Source organism: Cervus elaphus, chromosome 23, assembly GCF_910594005.1.
Source record: "Cervus elaphus chromosome 23, mCerEla1.1, whole genome shotgun sequence".
Lineage (NCBI taxonomy): Eukaryota > Metazoa > Chordata > Mammalia > Artiodactyla > Cervidae > Cervus > Cervus elaphus.
The window spans coordinates 17,882,921-17,904,506 of record NC_057837.1 but is presented as its reverse complement, the minus strand read 5'-3'; the positions used below and the strand labels follow the sequence as shown (position 1 = coordinate 17,904,506).

At 36.0% G+C, this 21,586-nt stretch overlaps 1 protein-coding gene across 5 annotated transcripts in view; it reads left to right on the top strand.

Moving 5' to 3' along the window:
• ACBD5 (acyl-CoA binding domain containing 5) overlaps window positions 1–21,586 on the top strand; it is a 30,946-nt gene that overhangs the window by 6,786 nt on the left and 2,574 nt on the right. For 2 of the 5 annotated variants that reach the window (XM_043883727.1, XM_043883730.1), the window contains exons 4-13: window positions 322–394; window positions 2,349–2,463; window positions 2,561–2,593; window positions 6,477–6,611; window positions 7,515–7,718; window positions 8,477–8,583; window positions 10,054–10,321; window positions 12,141–12,340; window positions 13,707–13,751; window positions 14,395–14,504. In XM_043883727.1, coding sequence (XP_043739662.1) covers window positions 322–394; window positions 2,349–2,463; window positions 2,561–2,593; window positions 6,477–6,611; window positions 7,515–7,718; window positions 8,477–8,583; window positions 10,054–10,321; window positions 12,141–12,340; window positions 13,707–13,751; window positions 14,395–14,504 — 1,290 coding nt within the window. The remainder of the gene's footprint in view (window positions 1–321; window positions 395–2,348; window positions 2,464–2,560; window positions 2,594–6,476; window positions 6,612–7,514; window positions 7,719–8,476; window positions 8,584–10,053; window positions 10,322–12,140; window positions 12,341–13,706; window positions 13,752–14,394; window positions 14,505–21,586) is intronic. The other 3 variants (XM_043883728.1, XM_043883731.1, XM_043883729.1) reach the window with 2 other exon arrangements.

Genomic DNA, 21,586 nt, shown 5'->3' with positions numbered 1-21,586 from the left:
TTTTTAGCAAATAGTCATGAACAGTGTGTAGTGTCTGTGGCCTGTAGTCTGTATAATGTGGCCTCTGTAATCTATTATATATATATATTTTTATACTTCTTAGTTTTAGATACTACTCAATTTGCCATTTTACTCAGTGATATTTTTCTTCAAGTTTGGTGCATTTAAAGAGATCCTTTGGAAACATGGTAATGTTTATATTAGTAGCTTTAAGTAAAGCCTATTTTAAATTAATGACCCTATAGCAGTAACTGTAAATTGCATTCTAAGCAATTGAAATTAGGTGTCTTTCTGTTTTTATTTGGATATCTTCATTTCTAGGGATGCATGGAGTTCTCTGGGTGATATGACCAAAGAGGAAGCCATGATTGCTTATGTTGAAGAAATGAAAAAGGTAAGGACAATAATTCATAATAGAAAACAAAACTTTTCAGGGCCACCTTAATTTTTATATCAGCCTAACTGCTTTGTTTTAAGGAACAAGGAGATTGTATTACATTAGAATACAGAATCTAGATTATTGACTTTATCAGGGCTTTATATCAAAGTTCATCTTAAGGTGCAGTTTTTTCTTGAAGGTAGATCACATCGTGGTGACATGGTATTTTGTTTTTTTTTCATCTTTCCTATTTTTCTCTATAGTTGACTTCTGCAGAAAGTATATGAATAGGAACCTTTTAAAATACTGATTTTCCTTTCTCAGAAGTCTGGGACTTACCTGGACTGTCTTTAAAACATTTCTGCTTTGAAACTTTTAATAAGAAATAGGTAATAAAACTGTCCAACAGTGTTCTCGTATAAGTGTTGACTCATAAATTGAGATGTTCCTATCAGTAGATTTCTCACTAACAAGCTTTTTTCTGTGAATGCGAAAATTCTTCATAAGGAGAATAAGATAAGGATGCTTTTAGTTTGTCTGGTAACTAGTAAGGAGGGCATTCTTTATTAATTAGCTCTTCCAGAAGCAATTTAATGAAGAAATCATTTTAAATTGTCATTTTAAAGATGATCTTAATGCCTTTTTATAAAGGACCATATTTGTATGTTGTGATAGATTAGAAGTTGTGAAATCTAGATCTGTCTGATAATGTAAAATAACATTTCTTTATGAGAAAATCTGTAAAAAGGAATTGTTTTTGCCAGGTCCTTCGACAGTATTAATCTCTTAGTAATATTCTTTATTTGGTAGATTCAGACTGATTTGCTTCGGTTTAATCTCTTCTACACTGCTCAGAGTTGTGCATTTTGTTACGTTTTCACAGTTTTATTTGGTGGACTTTGTTTATCTGTAACAGAGGTCAGAGCTTAGTTCTTCTGGTTGTTAACTGTATCAGTAGCACAACAAAGGAGCCTTTCAAAAGCAGAGAGAAAGATAATCTACAGCTTTGGTTTGATACCATTCTTTTTTTTTTTTTACCTTAAATATTGTTATAATCTTTCCTCATTCCCTCCATTTTAATTCTTTAGTGGTAATTACTTTTAATTATATTTTGCAGATTGATACAGAAAAGACATATATATATATATGTACATATATATATATTCTGTTATTTAAAAATGGAAAGAAAACCAATAGTGGTATCATATTGAACATACTGTGCAGCAACTAGCTGTCTGCCTGTAAAAAAGATATTATAGATATTTTCCCAATCAGCACACACAGAACTAATCTTAGACTTTTTAATATCTGTAAAATATTCCATATATAGGTAGGAGGTGGGAGGGAGATTTAAGAGAGAGGGGACATATGTATATCTATGGCTGATTCATGTTGATGTGTGGCAGAAACCAACAGAATATTTTAAAGCAACTATCCTCCAATTAAAAATAAATTTAAAAAATTCCACATATAGAAATAATTTGCCAGTCACCACCTGATGACTGTTCATTTGAATGCTTTTTCATTTAATTTGCCTTGCCTTTTAACTCTGATAATTCTAAATTGGCCCATAGTCATGAAGATGTCTGAAAGTGGTTACCATGTCCTACCTTCCTTAAGTACCTTTTTAAATACCAAACACAAGAATTTTACTGTAGTCCCGCAGTTTTCTATTTTATTTTACATTAGTGCCTTTAGTGTTTAATGCACAATATATAGGTTATCATGTAAATTTTACACAAAGCTTATGTAAAGTAGTTTTCAAAATGAGAACGCTTTTAAATCTTAGCCTGAAATTTTTCTAGGGTAGTGTATATACATTAATATGTAGTTAACATAGATACTTTGAGGAGTCTGTAAAGGAACTTCTCAAAGTTCATCAGTAAGTAAATTATAAATATATTATTTGGTTACAGTGTAGATCATATTAATAGTTGGTTTTCACAAGATTTGTTTCATTTCATTACAGATTCTCGAAACTATGCCGATGACTGAAAAAGTTGAAGAATTGCTACATGTCATTGGTCCATTTTATGAAATTGTAGAAGACAAGAAAAGTGGCAGAAGTTCTGATTTAACCTCAGGTTGGACTCTTTTACCTAGTTTTTCATTGAGCAATTGATATATTATGTGTGTATTAACATTTATATGTCTAATTTTTTTTTCACTTTCACATGCCAGTCCGACTGGAGAAAATCTCTAAATGCTTAGAAGGTAGGAATAAATGAAATCCATGTGAAAATTTTGTTCAAAATTTATATGTCAGAAGAATTCTGCACAAATTTATATAACTTAACAAGCTTTTCACTCAAGAGTTTTTTTTCTAAGCAAATACATTGCACCAAGTTCCAAAATATTAAAAACCCTAATTTTTAACCCTGAGTTATTAAAATATGACAGGTGGTTTATTTGTATACAGAATTGTATACAAATGTATACCAGAATTCATGGTTTTGTTTTTATGATTCATATTTTATATTTTCCATTTGCTTTATGAATTGCATTAGCAGTGCTATGGCTGAAATGACTTGCTAGCTAATTTTAAGTGATTATGTTTATAGTATGGTCTAACTTTAGTGTAGCTAGAGTTTTAGAGTGTTTAAAACAAGAGGTCAGTGAATTCACCTCGCTTGTCTTCTTTTTTTTAGAATTGTGTTTTGATGTTCTCAGTAAAGAATTGAAAGGCTTATCTTTTATGTACTAGCAGGAGCTGAAAAATCTGCAGAATTGCTGGTATTAACTGTCAACATTTGCTCTTCAAATTATTTTGGAAAGCCAAGTAAAATGAGCCAGTAAGAGTCATTTTAAATGACTGTCATATATGTTTTAAATAAAAATCAGCTTGGCCATCCTTACTTTCTTTTACCCTGTCATCCCATTCCATCTTTTACTAATTGATGGAAACAGTAATCTTCCTGTCCTGTCATAAGGCCTATAGATTGTGTCTGCCATCATAACTGACGGTGATTTTTACTGTGTATGACTCAGTACCACACCCTCTGTATCTGATTTGTCTACTCGAGGGGTCAAACATTAACAAATCACCTTCTTTATATTTCATACTTACTCAAGTCAGAAGTCAGAAAAGACTATCAATGTTTTCTTTCTCTGAAGTGTGTTTCTAGGATGCAGAAGGGAATAATTCTGGACCTGCTTTGGCTGTGTCCAGCCTACAGCCAGAGGCAAATGTTGAAAAAACTAATGAAGTTTCACATAATGCGGTCTCAGATCCACAATCCCTTAGCTATAATTAAAAATTTCAAAAGGCTTGATAAAGCTTTTTTGGTAACCCATTTGGCAGAAAAACGTGTCCTAATATGTGTAGGAGGAGCAAACCTTGATCTGAAATGTCTTGAGACTATTTTAAGTTTTTATTCTAATTTTGCCTATTACTATGTTTTGCTGTAAAAATATTATTTTTTAAAATTTTTTAGTGAGAGCTGCCTTAGATTCTATTAAAGGTGTTGTATAATACACGTTATATACAGTATATGACCTTTGCAAAGTTAGAAAACTCTGGATTTCAAACCATATCTAGATCCAAGGATTGTGAGGGATGTGGATCTACACCATAATTTATTTAACCTGTGATACTCTAAAGGAATTTAGATTATTTCCTCTTCTGATTTTCAAAGCCTGCTGCTGAAAGTAACCATGTACAAATGTAATTTTACATAGGTGGAGCTATACAAGTAATAAATTATATTAGAAATGTAATTGCTAAATCACAGGTTATGAGTGCTTGATGGGTGTTTCCACTTTTGTAAGATACTGCCAAATTGGAAGACAGTTGGTAATCTTGAATTTTTTATGTTTTTTTTTTTTAAACAAAGAATCTTATTAGAAGTAGTTCTTTTTGTTCTTATTAAAAGCAGGCCAAGTAGAACAGATTATCTGTGTCACATGGGCTTTTTCAGAACATACGTAGTAAGTTTTGAAATCAGGAAATATGAGCTTTCCAACTTAGTTCTTTTTCAAAATTGTTTTGTCAGTTCTTGATTCCCTGCATTCCCTATGCATTTCAGAATTAGCATGTCAATTTTTATAAAAATGCCTAGCCGAGATTTTGTTAGGGATTATAATGAATTATAGATCGGTTTGGGGAGTATTGTCAGCTGAAAAATATTACCTGCCAATCCATTTCTTTAAATCTTCTTTAATTTCTTTCAACAATGTACTATCATTTGCAGTGTATAGTCCTTACACTGTCTTTTGTCAAATGTGTGGCTAGTTATTTTATTCTTTTTGCAGCTATTGTAAATTGACTCTTCTAATTTCATTTTTGGATTGTTTATTGGTAGTTTGTAGAAATACATTGATTTTTGTGTATTGATCTTGTATCTTACAACCTTACTGAACCATTTATTATTTCTTTTCTTTTTTCCATTTATTATTTCTTATAGATTTTTTTTGGTAGATTACTTAGCATTTTCTGTGTATAAGAGCATGTCATTTGCAAACAGAGGTCATTTTACTTCTTCCTTTCCAATCTGGATGCCTTTTATTTATTTTTCTTGCCTGATAGCCCCAGGTAGAACTTACAGTACATCTTTGTCTTCTTCCTTGTTTTAGGAACAAAGCATTCAGTCTTTTAACATAAAGTATGATTCTAGTTGTAAGTTTTCATAAATGCCCTTTATCATACTGAGAAATTTCTCTTATATTCTCAATTTCTTCAGTATTGTTGAGTGTTGGGTTTTGTCAAGTGCCTTTTCTGCATCCATTGTGATAATCATGTGGGTTTTGTCCTTTAGTCGGCTACTATGGTGTACTATGTTGATTTTTGGATGTTGAGTAGCTCTTATTAATAATTCTTCATGCTTTCTGCAGCTCTCATCACAGAGGTGGTACGGGGCTGCTTTTGTTGCTGTCTGGTGTTTCGCTAACAAACATCCATTTGATGACAGGGGTTAGGTGGTTCCCTGTTGCTTTCTTTGTTGAAGGTCTCTGTGAGTGGTGGGTGTTTCTTTATTTTACTTATTGTCAGTTTTTATTTATTGTTTCTGGTTGTCAGGGGAAGAGTAAGGGAGATTCAAAAGCTGTGCTATCATCATGATTCTCTGAGAGGGGACAGAGCTCAATGTTGACTATAGAGTTGAAGTTTTACTTGTTACTGCTACTGATTAGGGAGATTTAAATAAGGCTATAAGCCTGACTGTTAAAGATGAATGGAGATTTAATAGGTTATTTGAGATGCATGGAAGCATCCAGAATGGACCTGTATAATTGAAAATAAAGCCCAGATGTTTGTGGAGGAAGGCCACTGTTTTTGGCCAAGAGCCACTTAGGATGCCTTCAATATCTCAGAATTATGGAAATATAATCCCCAGTGTCTCAGAATGTGGTCCAGTAACCATCAGCATTGGCATCACATGGGATTTTTATGGAAATCCAGAATCTTAGATTACCCCAGATTTATCAATTCAGAACCTGCATTTTAACTAGATCTCAGGTGATTCCTATCCATGAAAATGTTTGAGAACCTTTGATGTATTTACTATCAAGGTATGACTTTGGGTAATAGGACAATTTGCTCCTTTTAAGTGATTGATCGCATTAACTAATGCTTTTTCTTTTTTTAAACTCATGCTTAAAACAAAGAAGATTAACTTTACACTTACTGTGTAAAGACATAGTAATGTAATTTTATGCACCTGAAGCCCTAAAGGTAATAAAAGGATAAAACACTTTTTAATGCAGTCCAACCATAATATTCATGAGTGCTTTTAGGGCCAAAGGTGTTTATGTTTTCAGCATGCTAATATATGTAACAACTGTCTCTTCATTTACTGTGTATAAAGATCATTCATTTCTTACCTTTACATTTTGATCAGTGTTAAAATAATTTATCCTATGCCTTGTTTAGAAAGAATTTAAGATAGTGTTACCATTTTGTTGTGAACAGATAACTGGAGGAAATAATGTACATATATTTATAGTTGAAGAAAATAATACTGTTAATTATGTATTAACATTCTAACTTTTTACTTCAAGATTATTTTATTAGTTATTTGTGAATTACACAAGGTATTATTTGTAAATTATAACATGATTGTGTGTTACAGCATAAAGTTGAAATGGTCATATTGTATTTTAGATCTTGGTAATGTTCTAGCTTCTACTCCAAATGCCAAAACTGTTAATGGTAAAGCTGAAAGCAGTGATAGTGGAGCTGAATCTGAGGAAGAAGAGGCCCAAGAAGACACGAAAGGACCAGAACAACGTGATAGCGGTAATCTTTGGGCGATGGGCTGATCACTTTGCATTAACTAAGATGAAAGGCTGTAGAGAGGTGTGGACTAACTTGGTATTGTGTGTGATCAGGGCGCGTGGAGTGCCTGGACTCGTGACCTCTAACTAGGTTTGTTGTGGACCAAGATGCTCTACTACAGAGGTCAGGGACAGCCAGCCTTAAGCAGAGATGGGCTGATGTTCCCTGAAGGCTGACAAGGAGAGGCCACTCCTGTAAAGGCAGTGCCTGAAATGCTGCATTAGAAATGTATCCCATTTATAAATATGCATATTGTTACCAAGGAGACGAGACAATTCAACCCTCAATATCGTGTCAAGAACAGCATGGGTTCCAGGGAATAGGATACAGGCAGAGATTCTGATGAACAGGGAATGTTGGAATCATGGGGTATTGCATTGGGGGGCGGGCCTTGTGAGTAAGAGTACCATTGATTCTTTGGGGGATTTTAGGAAGGAGGGGGCAGAAAGACACTAAAACAAACCATACAGCTTAGTTTTGCCTTCACTTTCCAATAAAGTCTGACAAGTAATACCTTCTTTGAAGGCTCTTTTTATTGGCTATGTAGACCTCTTAGTTTGACCACGTCTCAAAGCAATTTGCCTATGTCTGAGAGAGTGAAAGGACCTTGAGAGAGTAACTCTTGAAAGGGATTTGAGGAGAGTCACATGCAACCGAAGCAGTTTTGAAACCAACACAGTTTGGGTGAGCTCTCAGCATGTAATTAACCCATTTTCAAGGAGCATCCTGTCTCTCTGATCCAAGTGGGAAGCCCTTCAAAAGGATTATCTTAGGCTGGAGAAATGACTACCCAATATTAGAACATAGTGTACAGAAGTTTTCCTGCAGTGAACTTTTATGAATCTCTCCCTTTTCACATGAAAGATAAGAAAATGATGAAGAAATCTGCAGACCATAAGAATTTGGAAATCATTGTCGCTAATGGCTATGATAAAGACAGCTTTGTGCAGGGCGTACAGAACAGCATTCATGCCAGTCCTTCCCTGAATGGCCGATGCACTGAGGAAGTAAAATCTGTAGATGAAAACTTGGAGCAGACTGGAAAAACTGTTGTCTGCGTTCACCAAGGTACTGTCCCCATCAAAATTTGTTTCTCCGGCTTCTTTCCTATGTATAAAATACTCTTTTAGTAATTTTAAGATATTTAGGAGCAGCTGAGAATTTTAAAAAACCTCTTATGAGTAACATCTTAGGGTTTATTGCTATTATAAGGGTTATCTCTTTGAAAGACTGAATTAGGGCTAGGGCTTTTATATTTTTCTTAGACATTTTTTATTGTGTTTTTATGTGGCATTTTAAAATAAAATCTTGGAAATTTTTGCTTTTATTACTGATGTTTCTTTTAACTCATGCTCTAATTATATGACACTTTTGTTCTCAAGTCAGCAAGGTAAGTTACAGTCTTTTTCTAAGTTAGGGCTCTAGGGATGAGCATATAGTATGTATACAGTGAATTACTGACATTGCTGCAATTCACTCAAGAAACCAAGAAATACCTTTTCTTAATATAACAACCAAACATGCATGGTTGCATCCCAGATTTAAGGCCCTAGCAGGTAGTCAGTTTTTTTCTTACGTGTTATTAGGTTTTTCATAAGCTTGATCTGGACATTATCTTTGTAAAATTCCATGATAAAATACTTTGTAATCTTTTTACATAAAAATTAGATTGAATTTAAATTTTTGGTAAGTTAAAGTAAATCAACTTTAATATCTCTATCCCAATATGACAATAATATGGAGCCAATAAGTTTTGAAAATGAAATAAATGCATTTTTCTTCAATTAGAGAATAACTATTCTACCTGGACATTTGTTTATATTTAGATGTAAATGATGATCATGTTGAAGATATTTCAGGAATTCAGCATTTGACAAGTGATTCAGACAGTGAAGTTTACTGTGATTCCATGGAGCAATTTGGGCAAGAAGAGGTAAAAATAACATTTTTTTAATTGGTAAGTTTTCAAAGTGATATATTCAAATTCCATGCATAACTTCTGCTAATAGCAGATGTGTATGCTTTTCACCACTTTGAAAACGTACCTGTAAAATGTTTAAACATTTGTATTTTGTTCTTTTGTGAGTTAAAAAATATATAAAATTTCTGACTATTCAAAATATTTAAATATTATAATTTATAATGTATTTACATTTATAAATATTCTGAGAGAGGTGGTATGGGAGGCAGAAGGTGAATTCCTTATGCTAGTCCTTATGTCTGAGACATTAACGGTCAAGAAGATTGAATAACTTAAATAAATCTGTTCTTCACGTTGACTAATACGTTAGACTGAAATTTTGAGTGGAAATACTTTTTAAAATTTCAGTTAATTAAGATTTGGTATTGATTAAAAAGAATTCATTTGAATCAGTTCTAATGAGATGGATGAAACCATTATACAGAGTGAAGTAAGCTAGAAAGATAAAGACCAATACAGTATACTAATGTATATATATGGAATTTAGAAAGATGGTAACGATAACCCTATATGCAAAACAGAAAAAGAGATACAGATGTACCGAACAGACTTTTGGACTCCGTGGGAGAAGGCGAGGGTGGGATGTTTAGAGAGAACAGCATTGAAACATGTATATTATCAAGGGTGAAACAGATCACCAGCCTAGGTTGGATTAATGAGACAAGTGCTCCGGGCTGGTGCACTGGGAAGACCCAGAGGGATGGGGTGGGGAGGGAGGTGGGAGGGCGATTGGGATGGGGAACACATGTAAATCCATGGCTGATTCATGTCAATGTATGGCGAAAGCCACTACAATATTGTAAAGTAATTGGCCTCCAACTAATAAAAATAAATGGAAAAAAAATAAATAACTTGATTAAAAAAAAAAGATTTGGTATTGAAAGCGAACTTTGGAAAAACCATTAAAGTACATGAATTTTATTTTTCCTTTTTGACAACTTTTCCTGGTAACAGCTAAGGTGGTTTTGACAGTTCTATTTATGCTTGTTGTTTATATATTCCCCCTCCCCTCCCGGTCTTTCCCCACCCCTATTCTAACACAGTTCCTTCTAAATTTCTTTTCAATTTATTTTATTTTTTATTTTAAAATTCGTTAATTCATTATTTTTAACTTTATTGCGGTGTAATTGATTTACAATGTTGTGACAGTGCTTTTTGAACACATTAACTGTAGGTATTTAAATGTTTCTTGGATGAATGACTCATGAGAACAATTCATTGCCAAGTATCTCAGTTCTTTGCTCATAGATGAATCATCTCCATCCCATTTCTTCCCTGCAGATGGGAGGCAGAAAATGAGTTGACATTTTTTAGAAAAATAATATTTTCTATGATAACATTAAAAAAAAAACACTTTATAAAGCCAGTAATTCTTCACTTGTCATAAGAACTTGGTGATGTGTGACTGTTTTCCATTTGTAGTCTTTAGACGGCTTTATATCAAACAACGGACCATTTTCCTATTACTTGGGTGGTAATCCCAGTCAACCGTTGGAAAGTTCTGGCTTTCCTGAAGATGTTCAAGTACTTCCTGGGGACGGCAGCACTGGGGACATGCAGGTAGCAGCAGTTGAAGGCAAAGGTGAAGTAAAGCGCGGGGGAGAGGACGGCGGGAGTAACAGTGGCGCCCCGCACCGCGAGAAACGGGCTGGAGAAAGTGAGGAATTCTCTAACATTAGGAGAGGGAGAGGTATGTGGTACTTATGTTTTGTTCTCACTGCCGTTATAAGGGAATTAATGAAATGGGGAGGTTCTCGATAGGAGAGGCACCAGGACTGTCCTTTGGCAAAGGGAGTGTTGAGAGTTATCCTCAGAACATCTGACCATTTTCCTTTATGTTTGGTTCTCTCCTTTGACTCTACAGGGCATAGCACTGTATTCTTTGAAGATATGGGGGAAAACATGTCTATTTCCATATCTTTTATACACTTCTTTAAGGTAGCCAAATGTGTGTCCTGTCACCTTTTTTTAAATTTTTGCCTTTTGGCCGTGCCATGCAGCATACAGGACCTTATTTCCTGATCAGGAATTGAATCCCTGCCCCCTGCAGTGGAAGCATGGAGTCTTAACCCTTGGACTGCCAGGGAATTTCCCTATAATAATGTTTAAAACTTACACATTATATTAGCAAACATGTAAAACTTGTGATATCCCATTTCTGCAAGGGTAAGGTAACATGGTAGTACCTTTTACACACTGCAATACAAAACTCTTTTGGACTTCCCTGGCAGTTCAGTGGTTAGGACTCTGCATTCCCAGTGTAGGGGGCGTGGGTTTGATCCCTGATTAGGAAACTAGGATTCCCAATGCAGCCCAGCCAAAAAACAAACAAACAAACAAACAAACAAAAGTTTCAATCTTTCTTAAAAATAACTTGGCAACATTTATTAAAAACCACAACAGAGTTGTTATCCTTTCACCGAGAAATTCTTCTTTGAATTTGTCTGACCTAAAGGAATCAACAGAAATTTGGACAAGAATTTATATACAAAAATATTCATTGCAATGTTATTTGTAATCGCAAAAATTTGGAGTCATCTTAACTATCCAAAAGTGGAGAACAATTGAGTAAATTACTTCTTGGTCTTACTAATGAATTCACATAGCCATTTCAGTGTTATTGGAACTGGAATACAATTTTATTATTTAAAATAAAATTTGTTATGAACACACAAATGTTCATAATATCTTTTAAAAAGTAGTACACAAAATCACATATAAGGGGTAATGCCAATTCTGTAAATAAATGTGTAGGGAAAAAATGGATGGATAGATAACCACATGTTAATAGTAGTGAGGTTTCTATATGTCTGTAAGTATGATGGAATTTATAAGAAAAATCACTTAAAAACCTTTGGGAGAAAAAAAAAAAAAACAAAAACCTTTGGGAGGCTTACAGTGACCAAATAAGAAAACATGGCTATTTGGTGTAGCTCTCAGTACTCTAAAAGAAACAGCTTTCATATTTTTCAATCTTGTTACTATACTAGTAAATAATTCTTAAGAATTACCCAAATATGTGTATTATTTATATATTATATACATTGAGTCGTGTACTAGTTTATTAGGTACATTATAAAACCTTAGCAAAAAAAACAGTAAGTGTAAATAGAAGTTTCCACCTATGTCAACTTCTTTGATTTTAGTAGTTTATTTTGTGTACTTTCTTATTGCTTCCATTTTTGGAAATTTAAATCTCAAAGAAACAGAGAAAAAATGAAAAAAAAAAAAAAAATACACACCAAAACCCAAACCCCACCATTTCTACTTTTATAAAAATGATTGTTGTTTAGGTGCTAAGTCATGTCCCTCTTTTGCAATTCCATGGACTGTAGCCCACCAGGCCCCTCTGTCCATGGAATTTCCCAGGCAAGAATACTGGAGTGGGTTGCTGTTTCCTGCTCCAGGGGATCCTCTTGACCCAGGGATCAAACCTGCGTCTCTTGCATTGGCAGGTGGATTCTTTACCACTGAGCCAAAAAATAATTTATTTTGGTCTCTTAAAATAGGGCACAGGATGCAGCATTTGAGCGAAGGAAGCAAGGGTCGGCAAGTGGGAAGTGGAGGTGATGGGGAACGCTGGGGTTCGGACAGAGGCTCCAGGGGCAGCCTGAACGAGCAGATCGCGCTTGTGCTCATGCGCCTGCAGGAGGACATGCAGAACGTCCTCCAGAGACTCCACAAACTGGAGATGCTGGCGGCATCACAGGTGGGCTTCTGCATTCGTCTTATCTTAATCTGCTGTTAATCCTGCCAAACAGTGTGCAGCTGGAATCTGTGTTAATCTGATTTAAATGGACCACACAAATACTACCCAAACCTTATTTTAGCAGTTAAGTAACAAGTTATTTTTAGGGAACAGGGCTCAGATGATGTTTTATCAAGAGGTGTATTCAAACACACTGAGAAAAATATTCAAACACACTGATTTGAATGGTTTTGCTAAGAAAGAGATTCTGGAAGCACAAAATGCTACACAGTAACAATTTAGAAAATGGTTTTTAAAAAAAAACAAACAAAATGGTTTTTCAATGTTGAATGTGGGATTTTTTGGTACTGTGTTTAATATCTCTTTCTGCTTAGACTATTAAACACCATGGTTGTAGGAGCTATTTTATTTACTGCTGCTTAAGTGTGGAGCTTCATTCCAAGTAGGGGGCACAGTAATTATTTGCTGTTACATTAAAAAATATATCTGGGAAAAAAAATCTGATTTACAGCATATCAGAGGAGATTAATGATTTTTAAAAGGTTCTACTTTTGAAAATATTATTTCAGAAAAGACTGTGCCAAAAGCCACATTACCACTTAAAGTAATAGGAAATTTTCAGTCTATAAAATTAGGAGTACCACGTTGGAAGTAGGAAGAAGAAAAATAGGAGAATAAGAATTGTCGAATAGTACAGTTTTAGGCTGTACTACAGAGACTGTAGCTGATGTCCTAGAGTCCATCATTGAAGTGTCATCGTTTTATAGTAAGCATGGTCCTCTGCTTTGACCTCTTTTAAAATGCTCTGGGGGCAATACACTAACTTCCCCATTCTTAATGTAAATTATTTTTAAGATGAAAACTTCTAAGCAGAGAGAAAGGAAAAGTTATGATTTGACCTCCACTATGGTTTGCTATAGCTGATCATGAATTTCCAAAACAAATATTTGGATATTGTTCACATAATCTTTACATTTTTTACATTCTTAATGATCAGGGCTGTAGTTCTCCTTGAATGTTTGTAAGTTGGTAGTTTATATGGAATTTAAGGAATTAAGAAATGTTGAGTAGGTAATTTACAAAGAGTGTAAAAGAAGTAATGGCTCAAAAAAAAAAGTAATGGCTCATTAATTTGAGGTTTTATTTTGATAATTTTATATTTGAACTACTATAAAACATAAAATGCCAAAGATAACTATTTGGCTGGCAACTTTAAGGGACTTTTAATTTGGTCACTGTGAGTTTCAGAATAATCATAATTAGAGAATAAACTAATATTTCAGGCTTTTTTTAAAAGACAGGAAATAGGAAAAAAGTACTGTATTTTTTCTGTCAAAGCTAAATCACTGTTTGTTTGTATTTATAGGCAAAATCATCAGCATTACAGATCAGTAATCAGCCCACTTCACCAGTAAGAAATTCTTTTCTTAAATTTAAGCGCCAGGGTTTCAAACAGGTTACAATAAATATAGATTATATGATACTCTTAAAGTTTTCAAAATAACATTTACCATTTTGAACTTTGAGGTTTAAGATATATTTGTTTTAAAATAGAAAAGAGAATCATAGACTTGGAGAACAAACTTCTGGTCGCCTCGGGGGAAGGGTCGGGGGAAGGGAGAGTTTGGGATGGACATGTGCACACTGCTGTATTTAGAATGGATAATCAACAAGGCCCTACTGTATAGCACAGGGGACTCTGCTCAGTGTTATGTAGCAGTCTGGATGGGAGGGGAGTTTGGGGAGAATGGATATATGTATATGTATGGCTGAATCTGTTTGCTCTTTACCTGAAACTATCACAACATTGTTTGTTGATTGGCTACACTACTATACAAAGTAAAAGACTTTAAAAATTATGTATCTATGTTTGTCTTATAAGTCTGAAGTACTTCTGAAAGTCTATGTTATTGAATTATGCTCTAAAATTATCTCCCTCCCTTTAGGAGGAATGAAATCTTTTATTTGTTGTATATTTTAAAAATTATGAACTAGGTGTGTTTTTAAGTTTATACATGTAACAGATTGGTGACCAGCTTACTTTATTTTCTCAGAGACCATCTTGGTGGCCCTTCGAGATGTCTCCTGGTGCATTAACCTTCGCTATCATATGGCCTTTTATTGCCCAGTGGTTGGTGCATTTATATTACCAAAGAAGGAGAAGGTAATATGATAGTTTTATAATTCTAAAGTGGAAAAAGTGAAAGTGTTAGTCACTCAGTCATGTTCAACTCTTTGCGACCCCATGACTGTAGCCCACCAGGCTCCTCTGTCCATGGAACTCTCTAGGCATACTGGAGTGGGTTGCCATTTCCTCCTCCAGGGTATCTTTGTGCCCCAGGGATCGAGCCTGGGTTTCCTGCATTGTAGGTGGATTCTTCACTGTCTGAGCCACCAGGGAAGACTGTTTATATTACGAGTTTACATACTGGTATATAATTCTAAGCAGTACGTATTCTAAGCGGTATGTGAACTCTTCTACAGCAGACAGAGCTTTCAGCAGTAGTCAGGGAGATAGGTCCATCTTACAGATAGTTCATCATACTGAACATCCTATACTGATCTGAGACTGCAACTACCTTGGTAATGATATCTGGTGGGTTGCTAGACACTTGTTAGATTAAAATTTTTTCACTTGAGAGCATCTAAAGAATTAGTACACTTTTGATTCATGCAACAAGAAAATGATTGATTACAGGCATAAGTTTTATGTCTTATGGAGAAATAATGTTCTTAACATCTAATGTTTATTTTGGGCCCTTTGCTAATATTAAAGGACAACAGATGAAAAATAATGCCTGCATTCATTCTTTCTGTACCTTAGAAATATGGACACTGGCACTTTAGAAAGTGTTCACCCTGGTGGTTGACTGTCTCCAGAAGTAGGGCTTATTCTAATTTGAGAACCAGAATTCCAGATTGGATGCCAGGAAATAATTCAGATAAGACGGAAAATAATAAAATCATTGGCAAGTATTCTGAGGTTGTCTAGATGAGGAGTAATGTGAGGCCAAACTCTTGGTTCAAGAAAATCTTTAGAGCAATTTTTTGAGACACTATATAAACTGAATTACTTTCCCTGGATGGGCAGATGGACAAACGTTGGTCGTTCTTGGCCTCACTGATTTTGTTTTTGTTGTTTTGTCACCATTTCCCATTAAGTCAGAACTGATGGGGAAAATAGAGAGGGTGTTTGGTGGTAAGATTTTAAGTGTTCTCTTACATATGTGCAGTAGAAACACATTTTTTAAAAAACCTACAAATTTAAATAATTGTATGTCTGTTGTATCTCTACCAAAGAACTCAGGTTTCTAATTGCTGCACATGATAACAAAAGCAAAAACCAAATATTTACCCTTCTCTTATATCATAGGGGTAAACAGCTCACTACTCTTTAAGTGCTCTAGTGAGAGTACTTCATAGTAGAGAAACTGAAAATGCACGTGACCTCATTCAGTCTTCTTTGTTCTCTGCTTATGTTATGACAGTTTGATTTATGTTTATAAGTGAACTCACTGTTTTCTGGTACATTAACGTTCTTGGAATATACTTACTGACTTACAGAAATTTAGGTGGGATTTCAGAAGCCTAAGCTGCTTTCTCAGTGTCACTTACCCCCTTTCTAAGCCATCTGTATATGTGTTATTTCAGCTATGTGTTATATAGACTGTAATTTAAATCCTTTCTTTTTCCACACAATTTATGTTTCTACTATGATGATTGGGTTCTATACAGCATTTTAAATCCTAACATCCCTTATACCAGGAGGAAAAAAGAGCCAAACTGTTTTTCAGTAGGTGGTTATGCTGAATTTAAGCAGCTGGCAACAGTGGTGCTAATGGAAAGTGTGTATATATTTTGCAATGCATTTAAGAATTCTTTTTCATGTTTTCCTTTGTTGAAAGTTGGGGACTGGAGAATAGAGAAACTGGGCACAGGACGAAAAAAATGTAAAGCTTATTACTTCAGTATTATTTCACACAAGGTTGAAGCAGCTTGTCACTTTATTAAAAACTGAAAAAACAAATTGTACTTTGCTTAGTCTCTGAAAATTACAGTTTTTCTAAAATGATTATTATTTTTTAATGTTCCTCACTAGTGAAAGTATATAATAGTCCTTCTAAGCATGCCTTCTGGTTGTTGACGGATGTCTCTGAATGGGAAAACTTTTCTCTGTTTTTAATTTTCTGTTATATTATTATTGAATCCGTATCCAGTTTTCAATGTATCCTGAGTGTTGTCGTCCTTCCAAGTTGTAAATTATTTAGTGCTGTGCAACTGCATTTTGATGAGATAGTGTTTTTATGTATTGTTTGCTTACATGTGTAACAAACCAACTGGGGTTGGAGGTGGAGCCATGTTTGTTTCGGAAATAAAGTTTTGGCTTTGAGGGGCTTTCAGTTCAGTTTAGTTCAGTCGCTCAGTCATGTCTGACTCTTTGCGATCCCATGAACCGTAGCACGCCAGGCCTTCCTGTCCATCACCAACTCCCAGAGTTTATTCAAACTCAAGTCCATCAAGTCGGTGATGCCATCCAACCATCTCATCCTCTGTCGTCCCCTTCTCCTCCTGCTCTCAGTCTTTCCCAGCATCAGAGTCTTTTCAAATGAGTCAGTTCTTCACATGAGGTGGCCAAAGTATTGGAGTTTCAGCTTCAGCATCAGTGCTTCCAATCAACACCCAGGACTGATCTCCTTTAGGATGGACTGGTTGAATCTCCTTGCAGTCCAAGGGACTCTCAAGAGTCTTCTCCAACACCACAGTTCAAAAGCATCAATTCTTCGGTGCTCAGCTTTCTTTATAGTACAACTCTCACATCCATACATGACTACTGGAAAAACCACAGCCTTGACTAGATGGACTTTTGTTGACAGAGTAATGTCTCTGCTTTTTAATATGCTGTCTGAGGGGCTTTAGGTATGTTTTAATCTGGCAGTTTTCATTCCAATCCTAAAAAAAGGCAATGCCAAAGAATATTCAAACTACCGCACAATTGTTCTCATCTCACACACTAGTAAAGTAATGCTCAAAATTCTCCAAGCCAAGCTTCAACAGTACATGAACCGTGAACTTCGAGATGTTCAAGTAGGATTTAGAAAAGACAGAGGAACCAGAGATCAAATTGCCAACATCCATTGGATCACTGAAAAAACAAGTGAGATCCAGAAAAACATCTACTGCTTTATTGACTACGCCAAAGCCTTTGACTGTGTGGATCACAACAAACTGTGGATAATTCTTAAAGAGATGGGGATACCAGACCACCTGACCTGCCTCCTGAGAAATCTGTATGCAGGTCAAGAAGCAACAGTTAGAACTGGACATGGAACAACAGACTGGTTCCAAATCGGGAAAGGAGTACGTCAAGGCTGTATATTGTCACCCTGCTTATTTAACTTATATGTAAAGTACATCATGAAAAATGCTGGGGTGGATGAAGCACAAGCAGGAATCAAGACTTCCAGGAGAAATGTCAATAATCTCAGATATGCAGATGACACCACCCTTATGGCAGAAAGCGAAGAAGAACTAAAGAGCCTCTTGATGAAAGTGAAAGAGAGTGAAAAAGTTGGCTTTAAACTCAACATTCAGAAAACTAAGATTATGGCATCCGGTCCCATCACTTCATGGCAAATAGATTGGGAAACAGTGACAGACTTTATTTTTGGGGGGCTCCAAAATCACTGCAGATGGTGACTGCAGCCATAAATTAAAAGATGCTTGATCCTTGGAAGAAAAGTTAGACCAACCTAGCATATTAAAAAGCAGAACATTACTTTGCCAACAAAGGTCCATCTAGTCAAAGTGATGGTTTTTCAAGTAGTCATGTATAGATGTGAGAGTTGGACTATAAAGAAAGCTGAGCGCTAAAGAATGGATGCTTTTGAACTGTGGCATTGGAGAAGACTCTTGAGTCCCTTGGACTGCAAGGAGATCCAACCAGTCCATCCTAAAGGAAATCAGTCCTGAATATTCATTGGAAGGACTGATGCTGAAGCTGAAACTCAAATACTTTGGGCACCTGATGTGAAGAACTGACTCATTTGAAAAGACCCTGATGCTGGGAAAGGCTGAGAGCAGGAGGAGAAGAGGACGACAGAGGATGAGATGGTTGGATGGCATTACTGACTCAATGGACATGAGTTTGAGTCAACTCCAGGAGTTGGTGATGGACAGGGAAGCCTGGCAGTGTTTAACAGGTTTTTAGTCTAATAGGAAAGAAGATTAGAGAACATTGTGCATGGTTTGGAAGAGACAGGTCCGTGTTAGTGATGAAGACAGAGATCTAAAAATCTTAGGATGGGAAAAGTGTGGCCAGGAGACGGCCCATTCTGTATATCAAGCTCTGGCACAGTGTCTGGCATGTATCTGGCTTTCAGTAAATATGTGCTGAATACATGGCTAAATGCCCACTCTTGGTAGAGCAGCTGAAGTACCATGTGACATGGATAGGCTTTGATTTTATTTAACGTATATACATCTGGACGCAAGCACACACTGAGATAATCCTATACACTTGTAACTGCTTATCTATTTGTGTTAAGCTTTAAAAAAATTTTTTTTTTACATGAAAAGTAATACTTAAGGTCCACTGCTTGATTTTTTTCCTCCCAGTATAGAAGAATGTACATTTTTAATAGTTGATTTAGTGTTAATTCTGCTATATAGCAAAGTGATTCAATTATGCATATATATATTTTATATTATTTTCCATTATGTTTTATCATAGGATATTGAAAATAGTTCTCTGTGTTTACAGCAGGACCTTGGTGTTTATCCATTCTATATATAATAGCTTACATTAGAAAAATATAAAAGTAAATGAGATCCTATATCACTCTGCAGGGTATCTGAAAAACATTCTTTCTGCATGGTATGAAGAGTAACATCTGCAGCCCTGTTCAAAATTAGGCCCTGAACAGCCAGCCTCCTAAGATGGTAGCTCCTGTGGTACCATATTCCCTCAGATACCTAACCTGGTCATTCTGCTATTAGAATTGTCCATGACTTAAGTCTTAAGTACTGATAGCAGGCCTTTCTTTTTTTGACGAAGCCACATGGCTTGTGGGATCTTAGTTCCCTGACCAGGGATCGAACCCAGGCCACATTAGTTAAAGTGCTGAACCCTAACCCCAGGATCACCAGGGAAGTCCCTGCAAACAGACCTTTATTTAAGTCCACAAGACTAGTCTTAAAATGTTACAAGCAGACCTGGTCTCATTTTTTTTTTGCACTTTGCACATATTCTAGTTTTTAAACTCTGAAGTTTTGTGACACCCCTGTTGTAAGCCTATCAGCACCATTTCCCCAGCATCTTGTTCACTTCATGTCTCTTGGTCTTATTTTGGTAATTCTTGAAATATCTGAGGCTTTTTCATTATTTTTTTAATCTGTTACGGTGATCTGTGATTAGTGATGTTTGATGTTATTCCTATGACTTGTCGAAGGTTCAGATGATGGTTAGCATTTTTTAGCAATAAAGCATTTTTGGAAGAAAAGCTATGGCAAACCTAGACAGCATATTAAAAAGCAGAGATCACTTTGCCAACAAAGGTCCAATAGTCAGAGCTATGGTTTCTCCAGTAGTCATGTATGGATTTAAGAGTTGGACCATAAAGAAGGCTGAGGGCCAAAGAATTGATGCTTTTGACTTGTGGTGCTGGAGAAGGCTCTTTGAGAGTCCCTGGACAGCAAAGAGATCATATCAGTCAATCCTAAAGGAAATCAACCCTGAATATTCACTGGAAGAACTGATGCTGAAGCTCCAATACTTTGGCCACCTGATGTGAAAAACTGACTCATTGGAATAGACCCTCATGCTGGTAAATATTGAGGGCAGGAGGAGAAGGGGATGACAGAGGATGAGATGGTTGAATGGCATCACTGACTCATTGGACATGGGTTTGAGGAAACTCCGGGAGATAGTGAAGGACAGGGAGGCCTGGTGTGCTGCAGACCGTGTGATTGCAGAGTCAGACATGACTTACTGACTGAACAATTTTTAAAGGAATGTACAGGTTTTTTTAGACATAATGGTATTGCACACTTAATAGACTACAGTAGAGTATAAACTATGCACTGGGAAACCAGAAAATTTGCATGTCTCACTTTATTGTGATATTAGCTTAATTGTGATAGCCTGTACTTTGAAGGGAAGCATGTTTTTAATTAATTAAAAATAAATAAATGTTTAAAAAAAGTCAGGCCTAGGTTTCTGGGGCACAGAAAGCATCTCAGCATTCCTGACAGAGCAGAGTTCAGTGGGCTGGGGGAAGGCAGGATGCTATTCCTGTTTTCTTCTCTGTTGTTTTCTGTAACTTCTCTTATCCTGCTATACCCTCCATTATGCAAATTAATTTTTTATAAAAGGAGAGACAGTTCATAAGTGCCTGAAGAAAAATCCCCAAATTCTGAAGATAGTAATAGTGACTTATGTCTATTACCCTATTACAGTTGAAGATTGGGGGTTTCATAGATCAAGTCATGTGCTTTTTGGTAAATCTATAGAGGACCTTGTATGGCAATCTGCATCACATGAGTTCAGGCACCTACCTGTCAGCATTTCTGCTACACCTCACTCAGGCAGTCTTTACAACCACCCACGATTCTGTTCCTCCAGAGGTTATTTTCCCTTCATGTCATGAGTAATCTCCTCCTGTTATGTGAAAATCCAACTGATTATTTAAAATTTCACACACAGGTGTACATAAGATTTCTGCAGAGGATAAAGAATGTCCAGTTATGTACAAGATCATCCCTGCCAAGGTGTTGCTTAAGATTATTTCTACAGAGGTGGTGGTGTAGTCACCAAGCCATGTCTGACTTGCAACCCCATGGACTATAACCTGCCAGGCTTCTCTGTCCATTGGAATCTCCAGCCTAGGCTGCTGAAGTGGGTAGCCATTTCCTTCTTCAGGGGATCTTCCCGACCCAGGGGAAGAGAGGAGACCCAGGTCTCCTGAATTGCAGGCAGATTCTTTGCCATGTGAAGGAGGGAAGCCCTTCTACAGAGGAGAGGAATCAATTTGTAATGAGAGTTTCAGGCATTTTGGCCTCTGCAATGCTGAGGAGCGTTTAGAAGTTTTACAGCTGTGGGTCCTTTCCCAGAATTCAGATCACATGTGATTGTTGTGTCTTGTGCTCACCAGTTTATCCTTCCCTGGTAACTGACCCTGCTATTAGTAAAACTGTCACATTATACGTATCTGAGTTGTTGGTTCACATGTCCTTTGCACACCATCCCAT